Source organism: Papio anubis, chromosome 5 (assembly GCF_008728515.1).
Source record: "Papio anubis isolate 15944 chromosome 5, Panubis1.0, whole genome shotgun sequence".
NCBI classification, from domain to species: Eukaryota; Metazoa; Chordata; class Mammalia; order Primates; family Cercopithecidae; genus Papio; species Papio anubis.
Genome location: NC_044980.1, coordinates 131,618,499 through 131,632,373, shown reverse-complemented (window position 1 = coordinate 131,632,373; position 13,875 = coordinate 131,618,499). Strand labels below are relative to the sequence as shown.

The 13,875-nt window shown below is 50.3% G+C and overlaps 1 protein-coding gene across 7 annotated transcripts in view; it reads right to left on the bottom strand.

Annotated features, from left to right (window-relative positions):
- Positions 1 to 2,751: 2,751 nt before the first annotated feature.
- Positions 2,752 to 13,875, bottom strand: part of CTNNA1 (catenin alpha 1) — a 315,972-nt gene continuing 304,848 nt past the window's right edge. For 6 of the 7 annotated variants that reach the window (XM_021940205.2, XM_021940206.2, XM_021940207.1 and 3 more), the window contains 7 exons: positions 12,901 to 13,101; positions 12,201 to 12,352; positions 8,291 to 8,401; positions 7,009 to 7,190; positions 6,731 to 6,836; positions 5,020 to 5,154; positions 3,023 to 3,952 (listed from right to left, as the gene is read on the bottom strand). In XM_021940205.2, coding sequence (XP_021795897.1) covers positions 3,665 to 3,952; positions 5,020 to 5,154; positions 6,731 to 6,836; positions 7,009 to 7,190; positions 8,291 to 8,401; positions 12,201 to 12,352; positions 12,901 to 13,101 — 1,175 coding nt within the window. In that variant the 3' untranslated portion in view covers positions 3,023 to 3,664. Of the gene's footprint in view, positions 3,953 to 5,019; positions 5,155 to 6,730; positions 6,837 to 7,008; positions 7,191 to 8,290; positions 8,402 to 12,200; positions 12,353 to 12,900; positions 13,102 to 13,875 lie in introns of all 7 variants that reach the window. The other variant, XM_021940203.2, reaches the window with a different exon arrangement.

Below are 13,875 nucleotides of genomic sequence, written 5' to 3'. Positions count from 1 at the left end.
GAAGTGCCCAGCACATGGCAGCTCCTTCTCTTTTGCTTCCGTGGGGAGGTGGCCTTGTCCTGGGAGGAGGGTGGAAGAGGTTGGGGCTGGAAGCTGTGAGGATGAAGGCTGCAGAGTGAACTGTGTTCTTTGAAGGTGTTGCACAGGAGCCACGGGAACCCCTGCAGGACGCTGAGCAGGCAGGGACCAGAACAGAGCCATCCTGGGAGAGGCATGGGTGCCACTAGCCACAGGAGAGCAGGAGCTGTGTGCTGAATGCAGGGAGTAGGGAGCAGGTCTGAGGGGCCACCAAGGCACGGTGACAGGCTCGGGAGACACAGTGGGGTGGAGGGATCTGGGACTCGGCTTTGGTCCTTGGCTCTGCTCCCCCAACCTTCCTCTGGAGAGGCATCAACAGGACTGCTGAGAGCAGGGGCCCATCCTGGATGAGAAATCTCCGGATGCAGAGGGGAGGCAGTCCCCTTTGCAGATGGCACAGGGGCAGGAGTGAGCACACCGGAGGCTGCAGGAGGCCCCAGAGGCCCCGCACGCACGCAGAGGCAGGTCCCCTCCTGCTTGGCCCAGTTCTGTCGTGGTCTGTGAGGTGAGAGGAGGGGTCAGGACTTCGGGACAGGGCCTCTGCACCTCAGACTTGGCTCTCCAGGCCCCTAGCACCTTCTCATTTGCCAGCGTTTTCCAACACTTTGATGGGTTGGTTTAAATCAATAATGGTCCTCATTGGTCAACTACTGTCTATCAAGCACATGCCAGGCCCTGCGCCTCTGAGGAGGATGAGCAGAGCCAACACTGGCTGTTTCCCAAAGGTCAGTCCAGTGAGGGCTGCTTTCTCATTGTGGCACAAGGCAAAACTTTGAGAGATACATAAACGGATGGTCTTTTTTTGTTTTGCTTTTTAAGAGAGACAAGGTTTTGCCATGTTGCCCAGGCAGGTCCCGAACTCCTGGGCTCAAGCGATCCTCCCACCTCAGCCTTCCCAAGTGCTGGGTCTACAGGCATGAGCCACCACACTTGGCCTGTCGGAGTCCTTTTTGATAAGGTGACTTGATGAGACAGGAAGGAAATGCTAAAACCAGCACAGGGTGTCCTAGGGGCAAGTGCATTCCAGGCCAGGAACCATAGGCGTGAAGGCTGAGGCAGGATGTGCTTGGCTCAGGGACACCAGGGACAGATGCAGGATGGCAGAGAATGGTGAGAGAAGAGGCCAGAGCCGGCAAGAGGCCTTTAGGACTCTGGCTTTTACCGAGGGACATGGAAGCCGCTGGAAGGTCTGAGGTCGGAATGACCTGAGCTAACCTGTCTTAAGGGGCTACTTGGCTGTGGCAGACACTGGCAGGGAGGCTGGCTGTGGCCCCCACCGCCGGGCACTGGCAACCTCGTCCTTTCCTTCCACAGTGGACCAGCCTTGGTCTGTGTGACCTGCAGAATACAGACGTGATGGGGAATCACTCTCCATATCAGGTTTTAAGGGAACACCGTGGCTTCCATCTGGCCGCCACTCGCAGATCACTGCTCTGGGGAAGCCAGCTACCACCAAGCTGTGAGCTGCCTGTGGAACGCGCCGTGCGGCGTGGAACTGAGGCCTTCTGTCAATAACCACGCAAGTGAGCCTGGAAGCAAATCCTCGCCAGGTCAAGCCCTCAGAGACGGCAGCCTTAGCTGGCATCTTGGCCACTTCATGAGACCCCAAGTCAGAACCATCCAGCTGAGCTGCTCCCAGATTCTTGACCTTCAGGAGCCATGCGAGGTCGCTTTAGCTGCAACTTGCTACACAGCAGTAACAGCAGGATGGCTTAGGCCAGGCGGTGACAGGTAAATTATCCATACATTTTAAAGATCAGAATTTTGATTTCTTGTCACTAGAAGCCCATTGCACTATAGAACCACCTAAGAATTTTGATTTTTAGGCATTTGGCAAGAGGGAGGAGGGAAAGGGCAGTGACGTGGGGAAACCGGTATGGAGGGTATGGGGATGGGCGGTGGGGAGTAGGTGGCAAGCAGTTTGGACAGGTCAAGTCTGAGATTCATTAGACATCTGAATGGAGCGTGAGGCGGCAGTCGGTTATAAAAGCCAGGCTCTGGGGAGAAGTCGGCATTTGGATGTCTTTACATGTGAGATTCTGCCTGAGCTCAGGAGGGTGGGCACAGACACAACCTCTCAGCCCCAGGAAAGGAGAAGGAGCCCCCAGTAAGGCAGACAGAAGCTGAGTGGGGTGTCCTGGAAGCCGAGTTAGCAGCATTCAGGAGTCCTTGTCCTCCTCCTCCCCGCCACGCCCCCAGGCAGCTTGCATGATGAGGTCTGAAGACCATTGCCAGTGTCACTGGCAGTGGAAGGCAGTCGCCCTGACGAGGGAAGGTGGAGGGAGCAAGGCGACAGCCGGTTGGAAGTGAGAAAGGATCATGGGGTTAAGGGGTTTTCATCTCGAAGGCCGCTATCATCATAGGTGTGTGTGTGCTGACAGGAAGGACACAGGAGAGGGGACATTTATAATGAAGACAGGGATGCCTCCGAGGTTGACATGAACCTCAAGGAATGGACATGTCAACTCCCAAGGTGGGGATGCAGGGTGGGGCACTCAATAGGACAAGGGGCATGGCCCTCCCTGATGGGCTGGCATGAACTGTGCAGCCTAGAGCCACAGTCTCCCTTCCGGGCATCCCCATCCTGGAAGAGAGGGACACCGGGAGGGCCCAGAGCACCACAGATGCTGTGAGCACTTGAAGGAAGAGATGACGACTTTGGCCTCTTGGATGTTGTGGTTTCATAGTGGACTTTATTGGGAAAAGTTAGTGTAAAAAACATTCAAAATTTGTAAAATTTATATAAGATGGTAAGTTATGCCTTGTAGTTACAGTAATCACTATAGTAATCACAAATAAGGTAGAGTCTAAATTACTGCCTTAGCACACACTATTTTGTCAAGTTTTTCTGCTGCAAGCCCAAGGCGGGAAACACTGCAATTATTAGAAGTGAGCCCAGTGATGAATTTGCATTTGAAGCTGGAAGAAAGAGGAGAAAAGTGTGTTCTGATTACGACACTGTAGCCTAAAAAAAGCAACTTTATTAATGACCTGCAGCAGCGTACATTAGTAATTGTAACCATGCATTTAAATTCTCATTTCATGTCATAAAGAGAGTAATCAGTTTTCTTCATGATACATTACGTTTTACTGAGTTTGTTCCTCTAAAGACCTTTCTGAGAACATTCCTTCTCCAGGGACTGCTTCCTGAGATGCCCAGGTTGCTTACCACAGGTCATCTTTGGTCATTTAAAAGCAGTCAGGCTGTCTGGACTGCACCCTCTCAACTGAGGTTGAGCCAAATTCCCTTCTCTCAAACCCTAATGCCGCCCTCACTAAGAGAATGGGCATCTCGGCTTGCTGAAAGCATTACTAACAAGCTAATGTGGGATTCTCTTTGGTTATGGAATTTTTACTTTTATTTAAGCATATAAAAAAATACAGCTAGAAGTAGGCTCCTGCATTCTAAAAGCATTTTTAATCAACTTAAACTATGTTCTTGGAAAATTCACCACCTGGACTGGTTCACAGTCTGCCCATTTCCCTGTGGAATCTGACATCAGTGTAGTATTTAGCAAATTCATTTGAGTGACAGTGACTGATCTTCAGGAGCCCCGAGGGGTGGGGGCAGCTGGCCTGGGCAGACTTAGATACTGTCCATGGCTTTGAACTCGCTGAGGGCCTGCACCGGGTTCACATGCTTCTTCTGAGATGCCCGTTTAATCTTGGTCTGCGTCTCATCCTGTTTCTCTCTCTTCACCAAGGGCTTTTTCTCTGGTGCCTTCATCTTCCATGACACAGCAGGAAGGTTGAGGGAAGCCATACCCTGCGACTTTTGGTATTTGGTAGAGGCGACGTAGGATGCTTTCACTGTCTGCACCACAGCATTCATCAAGTTCTTGGCTGCCTGGATCAGGGACATGGCGCTGTCCACCTACAAGGCAGACAAGGGTGGTGAGAAGCACAGGCCTGACCTCCAGCATCGTGGACACAGGTGGGCTGTGCCTGAAGGGGGGCCCCCTACTCCTCTGCAAGACCAGGGCCTGGGCAGGTGGCAGAGGATTGGGCAGCAGCCTGTTGCTGAGGAACACCCTCAACAGTTGCTCTTACCTAAATAGCCTGGAAGCGCCTGCCCTCAGACCCTTTGAAGAAGACATGAGGCAGCCTCGCCTTGCTCGCCCCCACCCCGCAGCAAGTGCTTATTCACTCAAAGCGGAAGCCACTGTGAGTGATCCCAGAGCTATAAGTACGTGGGGGAGGAGAAGCAGGAATCGAGACAGGGACGTTTATGGCAAAGCAGATGAGCAAATGGTCTCAATATGTTCAATATAAGAAGTGTTTCTTTTAAAGGAAATTTAATGGGATTAAAAGAAGCCACGGAGGCTCGGTGGACCCCAGTCCACTCAGCAAACCTCTTTCCCCTGCCCTAGGTGAGAAAGGCCTCAGAACTGTGACCTGATAAAAAGAAAGAGATGCTACCCAAGCGCTCTGAGGGGTGAAGGGCTTTCGAGAAAGCATCCTATCTATGTCTACTCTTAATTCCTCTCTGGGGGAAGAAAAGGAAGTTTTGTTTTGTTTTGAGACAGAGTCTTGCCCTGTCACCCAGACTGGAGTGCAGTGGTGCCATCTCGGCTCACTGCAACCTCTGTCTCCCAGGCTTAAGCAATTCTTGTGTCTCAGCCTCCCAAGTAGCTGGGACTTACAAGCACCTTGCCACCACGCCCGGTCCCAAGGAAGATTTTTAAAAATTTGTTCCCAGTGAGTGGCCAGCAAAGGGGAGGAGGCCAGCCTTTCAGCCCTTGCAGTGGCCCGCACGTGTCACAGTTCTACAGGGAACAGATGATGGACAGACCTTGGTCTCCGGAGGCTGGGACAGGACTTGGGGTTTCTGCTCAGCACACTTTCCCAGGGCAGGTGTGTATGTGGATAGGAAGTGACTTTCATTTCTGACAAGGGTCAGCACGTTCCCACTGGCCCTCTTTTTTCTCAGCTAATGCTTACCCCAGAGACAACGAGCTCCCCGCCGAGATTCTGCACCTCAGCCTTGACCTTGCTGCAGATGTTGAGCTGGTGGCAGTAAAGGGCGATGCGTTGCAGGTAGGCCAGCAGGTCCTGCTTGCAAGCCGAGTCCGGGCACTGAAGGGAGAGCACGCTTAGCACCGAGCACCCTGGCCTGGACCAAGCACCTCCCACCCCATGGGTGTTTCTTAAAGGTTCAGGGTGGCACTCACATGCTTCCTGTCCTCTTGCTGGAGCAAAATCACCCAATTACCTGAGGCAGTCACAGCCCTTGCCTACACTCTGCTTGGGGAGGGAGGCAGGTGAGCTGATGGAAGTCGTTCATGGGACCCTGGCTGTGCCGCACGGCACTGGTTGTACAGCCAAGGCCTTCTGAGCCTCCCGCTGACTTCCCTCCTGTGACAGCAGGGAAACCACCCTGGCCAAGGATCCCCTCACCCCACATGGCAGGGTGGAGGCCTGTGCCCCTCAAGGTGAGAACAAGCCGGCTCAGCAAGTAGGAGCCTGGCTATGGAGAAAAGTCCAGATGTTTTGAGCTAAGTAAACAAATAGCTCTTCTGCTCCGAGGCACTTTGCGTTATTAAGGCCTGATGACAAAAGCCACTCACTGCAGGCTGAGGTGGAGGATAAATGAGTAAAGAAAGCAAGAAAAAAAGCAGTTGGGGATGGGCAAAGAGAAAAGGGTGGCCCCTGCCCAGTTCCTGTCTCCTCCCACATCTCAGGGTTTTAGAGGCTCCCAGATTAGGACCAGCCTAGAAAGCTTTACCCAAAGGAAGAAACAGAGCACCTCTCAAGTGTTCATAGCAAGCAAAGTACACCACAGAGAGTGGTAAGAACTGAAACCCTGCAGACCATACTGGAGACGAGCTGTATTCTAAGTAGTCATGGAAGCAGGGCAGCCATGTGATTTGCATTTTCAGATGACAGTATTGGCAGCTGGATGCAGAAGGAAGTGGAGAGAGGAAAGAATAGGAAATCAGGAGTAGCCCAGTAGTCCAAGTGGCTATGGAGCTCTGCAGACAGGACAAGACTGGTTTGTGTTGAGATACATTTGGCTAATGGAAGCAATAGGCCCTATTACCGATTGTGTGGGAGTCAAGGATGCCTTTACAATCTTTGGCTTGAGTAAAGAGGGACGTCTCACACATCCTGTGGCCTAGATGAGGCTGAGAGTTTTGATATTTCAGGGAAGATGGTGGGGAGGTTTGTTAACTACAGAGAAAGAGCCTCTCTTGATCAGGCTTAAAACACCATATGAAACATATTGTACAATTTCCAGGTGATATGAACCATATTTTTGTACCTATCAGTGTGAGGGAATAGGGGGATGACAGCAGGGTGACTAAGAGCCACAGTGCTGAGGATGAAGAAACCTGGCCCCATCTGGGCACACCAGCCTTCCACAGCACTGGCCACATGGCTTCTGGCTGCCCTCAGCCCCTGCCCAGAGAGGGAACTGAGACATAATAGACAACAGCAGAGGTTAATTTGGCTACAAGTGACGGAAGATTCCAGGACATCCACATCTGCTCTAGAGAATCCTTACGAATCTATGCTGGGATTAGTAAGAACCATTTTTAGAGATGGGTGGCAAAAGTGCTGTGGCCCATGAAACTTACCCTGAATGGACCAGGCTGGGCTGCCTGAGTCCCAGAAGGAGCTTGGAGACCCACCTGGCAGGTCTGTCACTTACGTGATTTGCGATGGTGCGGCCAAGCCTGTCCATCCTGGATCCTGCCTCAGCAATTTTCTTGGCAGCACTGATGACATCTGATGTATTTTTGAGTGGTCCTTTACCTCTGAGAAAAGAGAACAAGGATCATTGTATGCGAAGCCCCTCACAGTTGGAGATGAGTAGAAAACAGATGTCCACAAAGCCCCATGGCCTGGGCTGTCTAAGCCGCTGTGCAGGTGACCTGTGGAGAAGACAGTGGCCCCTGTGCAGCCTGGTGGGGCCAGGGTGCTGCTCACCGGGTGAAGTCAGTCATCTCCATCATAATCATGCACATCTGCTTGGCCAGCACAATGATGTCATTGCCACTGTCATCCCATTTGGACACTTCAGCATCCAGCTTGCTCTTTTCTTCCTGGAAGCTGGCCACCTGTTCCGCAATCTTCGCTTTTTGCTCCTGGGGAAGCTGAGCCATGATCGCCTGTGATCAGAAGCACAAAGAGCTCTTACATAAAAAGAATATGAAGTTCTCAGAGATGCATTAGCCAAGAATATTTCCAACAGGCAATCTATGGCATAGGTAGGATAATGCTTTAACAGATTTCATTTTGCCTAAAGGGCTATTTCTCTCATTTTTTGCAGACACTTACAGCAGCCTGAATTTCCGACCCACTTTCGAGCACAAGTTTTAGTGTGGAAGCAAACAGCGAGGGGTGGAAGGCTAATGCGGAAGCTTCGGAATCACAACTGTGCAGGGACAGAACCTGCTTTTTACTTCTTTAATATAAGACAAGAAATGAGAGAAAGGGTTGATGAAAGTGTGGAACCCTTTCCCTGGTGGGCCCTGGTGGACATTTCCAGCTATTCAAGGTGAACTGAAAGTGGCTTTAGAATGTACACCTGAAGAAAGAGGGCTGAGCACTAAGGCCATACTCGAGCAGCACCTGGAGGCCTGCTGCCCACCTCCAGCCCACAGACCTGCGGCTGAAGCTCCTCCCTCTCAGCTTCCCAAAGTGCTCATGACGGAGCAGGACATAAGGCAGCGATGTGCTCGCTGTTCACGACAGATTTCCAAGGAGTGAAATCAAAGACTCCTTAGAAATATTTCTTGGCATCCTCCCCAAAACATAAATGCTATTGATTGAAGATTTAATGACTCAAATGAATGCAATGGCTCTGACTGGCTTTCTTGAATGTACCACTGTTATTTTTTTAAACCCATGAATAATTAAATAGTTCATACCCATGGTATCACTGAGATGGCTAAAGGCAGCAATCTTTTTCAAATTTCACGATCCTTTCAACAAACACTGCATTGACTAAATTTCAGCCCTTTCCTGACCCAGGGCTCTATCGTAAACCAAAGCCCCAGGGCACTGCAGAGGAAGCCCAGGACCTGGTCTGTCTCTAGCTGAGGAGGCTACAAGTGACTAGGAGGTGCCACAACTTAGTTTAACTTCAATCTACTGCCAGAGAGAGAGAAATGGTGTTCTGAATACTGAGGGTGTTTTCCTGGAAACGAGAAAGGGGACAGGGAAGGTGGCAGCACAAGCTGAACTGCCCCACGGAGCGCTTCCTTACCCGGGCACTCTGGCCAGCTATCAGCTGATCGTCTTCTGTCTGGACGCTTGTCCTACTTCTGACATCGAAATCTTCTGTCTCAAAGTCAGAGTCATCCAACTCCTCAGGGGTCTGCCACCAAGACAGAGATCACAAGTCAGACACATCTCTGGGTCACAGGCCACCAGCCCCCAGCCACCCTGAGCCTCTTGGCCAGGTGCACGGAGGCCCAGAATTCTGGATTTTAATGTGCAGTGTTCTGAACAGTATGATGAATAAAGTCACAATCACTCAGCATTTGTCTCGAGCCTCTGCTTCACTGCTGCACGCGCTGGGCTGCCTGGCCCACAGCAGGCCTGCGCTGGCTTCACTGTGTGTGGGGCTCAATGGCTATCACTGAGTCAATTCACTATTTCTTTATAAGACATAAGGTTGTTTTTTTCCCTTTGAGACAGAGTCTCGCTCTGTCACCCAGGCTGGAGTGCAGTGGCGTGATCTTGGAATCAATGCAACCTCCATCTCCCGGGTTCAAGTGATTCACCTGTCTCAGCCTCCGAGTGGCTGGGATTAGAGGCAACACGCCACCACGTCCGGCTAATTTTTGTATTTTTAGTAGAGACGGGATTCCACCATGCTGGCCAGGCTGCTCTTGAACTTCTGACCTCAGGTGATCCACCCCTGCCTTGGGCTCCCAAAATGCTGGGTGGGATTACAGGCGTGAACCACCGTGCCCGGTGACATAAGGTTTTTACTTCCTAATTTACTTCCCCAACACCTGTATTTTAAGACAAAGATGAGAACTGTCCTGGATAGAAAAGGTACTGACTTAAAAATAGAGGTGTTTTGTATAGTATTAAGCAGATTTGTTTAACTTTCCTACTTTATGACAAAAAGAAAATTAAATAACTGAGCCTTCTGTTAGGGTACCAAGGCTGCTTGGAGGAGTAAAAATAGGCAATTTTAAAGTATTCTTTTGACTTTCATCAAAAGAAAAGAGGGGAGAATATGACAGGTAAGGGCTGAGTAAATACCCAAGGGACTGATTACTCGTCCTAGCTCTTTGCTTTAATTATGAAATAAAATTCTTATTTTGTACCAACTACCAGCCTCTCATGATTAGCTACTGACTTGAAACATAATGTTGTCCTCTGGCAGTTATCAGTAAGGGGGCAGCAGGCAGAACAGCTGGGGTTGGCACTCAGCCCAGCCGGCTGGCCTGTAACAGGAGGGCAGTGAGGCAAGTCCCTCATCTGTACCAGGATCTAGTCCAAGCGCAGCCCAAGGACTTGCTGTGAGGTTCAAACAAGAAGATACGCAAGAAACATTCCGGAGCCACCAAGAGCGTGCTGCGCAAAGGCTGGGCCTGTCCCTTGATGAGGTAAGGAGTGGATGCTCACTCAGGTGGCACCAGACAGCATGTCCGCGTGAGGTCCTGGAGGCCGATGGACTTGGTGACACAAAACACAATGCCAGCCCTGACGGTTTTAACACTGCAGTCACACATGCCTTCGGGACTGGCATGCAATCAGTTAAGGGGCTTTTCAAAGGACCACCTCCTAACATCATCTCTGCCTTCCCAGGACCCCATCGCAGACCCAAGAACCGTTCTTGCCAAGAAAACCAAATTCATTCATTCATTCATTCTCTGCCAAGCATTCTGGGCCCTAGAGATACAAAGTGACAGACAGATAAAAATTCCTCTCATGCATATTCTAATGGAAGAAATGGCAACAAAGTAAGCAGATGAATTATATGACACATCAAAAGTGGCCAGTGTATAAAGAAAGCAGAGAGGAATAAAGCGAGGTTTTAACTCCATGTGGGTGTTAGGAAAAGTGTGATGAGAAGGTGCTCTCAAGGAGGGGGTAGGCGGGGCAGGCGGCAGCATTGAGGCTGTGGGGAAGGGGCGTTGGCCCAGGGAACTGCGTGAATAGCAAGGAGGCCACAGAAGGGGGGCTTAGCTCACTGCCCCTATGTCACCGGCTTGCCTGGAACCCCATGAGCACAAGGGGAGATCAGCAGGAGATGAGGTTGGAGAAGTGACAGGTTCTAGTCCTAGAAAGCCTTGTAGGCCAGCATAAATAATGACGTGGCTGCCTGTAGAGAGGATGGCACAGAGGATAACATGATGTGACTGAAGCTTAGAGAAATCGCTCTGGCTGCCCTGTGGCTCATGAGACTGTAGGCACCCAGGATTGGAACGGGGAACCAGCTGAGTGGCACCTGCATGAACCCGGGTGAGAGGTGCTGGTGGCTTGGACGAGGGTGAGAACATGTTCAGGTTCTCTACTGTGAAGGGAGAGCCAAAAGAATTCACAGATAAAGCGGATGTGGGGTATGGGACAAAAGGGAAATAAAAGATCTGAGGTCTGCGCATGAGCAAGGGAAGACAGAGTCACTATCAACATGTGCTGCCTGGTGGAGCAAGTGAGAGGGAGGAGGCAAGGTGCACAGGCAAGTGTGGAACTTAGGAGAGTCGGCCTCTAGACAGACTCTGAAGAGGCCAAGGACTTCCCAGCAGGCCACACCCATGTTTCACAGGCTGAGGAGATGGGGAGAAACCAGCCAAGGAGACTGAGTAGGGGTGTGGGTCAAGAGATTTTTTTCCCCTTAAAAATGGGAGAAATCATCATAGGCTTGGGGAAAGGTACAGAAGGCAGGGGGTGAAGAAGCTGGGACCCCAGTACAAGGACATGCAAGGGACGGCCTCGGCCAGAAGCACCAACAGCAATGCCCGTAGTCCTAGGAGGAAGGCAGAGCACACAGGCATGGATGCAGCGGGGTGGCCGTACTAACTGCCTCAGTATCCTCAATGAAATCGGCAAGAGGGCCAAATAGGACAGGGGCACAGGTGTGGGTGGGTGGACGGGCACCTGTTGCAGGGCAGCAAGGGCCCACAAATGGCCGCGGCTTCTGCGGCTCCGTCGGCGTGGCTGTGGCCATCTGCACTGTGCTCAGGAGAGCAGGATCTTGCTAAGACTGCACCTTGCAAGGCAAGTGTAAGGAAACAGCTGGGCAGAGGAGTGAGAATATTCAACTATGGACTCAAAGCTGAAAAAAGACTGAACCAAGGACACAAGGGGCTGAGTGAGTGTCAAACAGGGAGGACCAACTGACTGAAGACCCCACAGTGGACTCAGAGGCTTGCTGGAAGTTGCAGGACTCAAGGGCGCAACCTCAACAATAGAACCGGGCTGCTGGGGATGACAAAGACAATGGCAGGCAGTGACAAAAGCTGAGGTACGGCTATGGCCACGAGGCTGAGGTGGAGGAGGACAAGACATCAAGAAACTGAGACGCCCAGGGGCTAGAAGGATAATTCTTGAATGAAGACAGGAATAGTGTCAGAGAGCAGGACGGTAAGCCGGGAGCTCAACCACAGATGCCGCAGATGCCCGTTTCTCCTCTGCCCTTGCTACAGGCCCTCCAGGCATTCTGGCTATGGGGAAAGGGGCTCAGCACTTGGCCATGAGCCTAGGAGCATCACCTGGGGCCACTTCTCCCCGCAACACCCTGGGATTCCATCATCCTGTCTGCCTGCAGCCTCTCCGAAGAGAGGGGCACTCCATGTGAACAGTAACTTGAATCTGCATTACGAAAAGACTTCCTTCTCTGATACTAGCTTGAGAACCATTATTTTCTATAATTTCCTGCCTAACTCAAACTGAAGCCTCATGTTGTAGAGACTGTTTATCCTAAATTAAATCGTCAACTCAGGCTAGCTCCTCTTCTTGGCCCAAGTTTGGGCTCTAACTTGCAACTAACAGTCATTTTAGACAACATAATTAAATATATCTCATTCTAACAGCTTTTAGATTCATGGTTTTAATATACTGCTACCGCATCTGCCGAGTTCTAGAATGACGCATTGCTCAAGTTTAGCAAATGATAAGAAAGAAGCTGTTAAGACGTCTGAAATGCAGTTACTCACCCTTATCATCAGCACTGCTTTCCTGATGTCCCGGATGCCATCATATACCAGGCGGGAGGCATCGATAAACTCATTCTCATCCATTGGCTGGGCAGGGTCCGAGCTGAGGGCTTCCACGGCCGCCTCTACTTGCTCAGTAAAACGTGGCATGACTGTGGAGAAAGGGGCACAGCAGATGTCCTGGTACGCAGGCAGCATCATTCCCCTGACCCTCCCTGAATCACTCAGCTAGACAGAAAGAGGTGAGGCTTATGATGAAGAGCCTCTGCTTCTATCTATGTGAGGAGTATTTATGGTTGAAATAAAGCAGTATTTTACAACAACTCAAATCATCTTTTTCTCTGCAACAGAGGGATTGGATGGTTGAGAACTTGGAAGTGAGACTAACTTGAAGCCTTGCTTAAGAATGGGACCTACCTTAATGTAGTCTTTACTCACTAATAAGAGGTTAAACTCAGAAATTCATCTTAAATAGTGTGTTTAGAATTAGTCCCATGATTACTCATGAGATACACATGAAGAAAATATGCTTGTGAGGCCTGAATTTGGCTATGACCAACTTCTCAGGAGCCCAATGTGCCATGAGACCAAATCTGAGTTCCCGACTCCTCCTTCCTCACCACAGGGCTGGGCTAATCGGGTGGCCTGCCCTACTCAGTTTGCGGTGTGTGCGAGCACTGAAAAGCTAGAGTTCCCGTACCTGTGTTGGAGAGAAGCTTAGTGGCTTCCAGAACCTTCTCTGTGTAGACTCCAGGCTCATAGTTGTCCATCTCTGAGGTGACTACGTGAATGACCCGGGCTGCCCGGCCTCGAATTGCACCAGCTGTGCGGTCCAGGCCATCCACATCCTTCTCCTGGAGAGCAATGACACATTTGTTCACATCTTCCAAAATGTGATTCTCTGGAGAACAAGCAAAAAGCTGAATGAGGAAGGAGGCCTTCTATGAGAAGGTGGCAACTGTAAGCTGGCATCTATCATTTATTGTTTGCTTGGTGCCAGCCACAGTGCTGAAAGCTTTACATATATTTCATTGGAGAGACCAGTGACTAGTGACAGAGACAGAAACTAAACCTGTTATCACCCTCAAGAATAACAATCTTCATTCCAGGCTTTATAAATAAAACAAAATAAAACAAAAAACAGGAGACATGCCCATCTTTGAGACACAGTTGTTCTGTAAGCCTGGCAGAAAATCACAGAAGCATCAATAACTTCTCTTCCTCTAGCTTCACTGACCCTGTGTCCCAAATAAAGGAAAGGCTAAATTAGAAGAAAAGTCCACTGTCCGCTCTCCCTCTCCCTCCAGGAGATGCTGATGATATTCAGACAATCTACCAAGAAGCCAGTACAGCCCAGGGATAGGAGAAGGTGCTGGAAAGCAGGTTGAAGCCTCCTCTAGAGGAGCCTGAGGCATGAGATGAACTATTTAATAACCCTCTTCATGGTACACAGATGGGCTTATTGTGATATTTGAAGGGTCCCTAGAGGTGAAAACCCCTGACTCCTATGAAGCTGATGGGTGGCTCCTAACAGTCACACAGCTGAATTTGGGCAAAACACCAAAACTATTTTTCCTCAAAGGAAAAAGCCTGACACTATACATTTTTAGGAACCCCACCACAAAGAGTTTGCTCAAACTCATCTATAATAACAACGTGGAAGCAAACCAAGAGA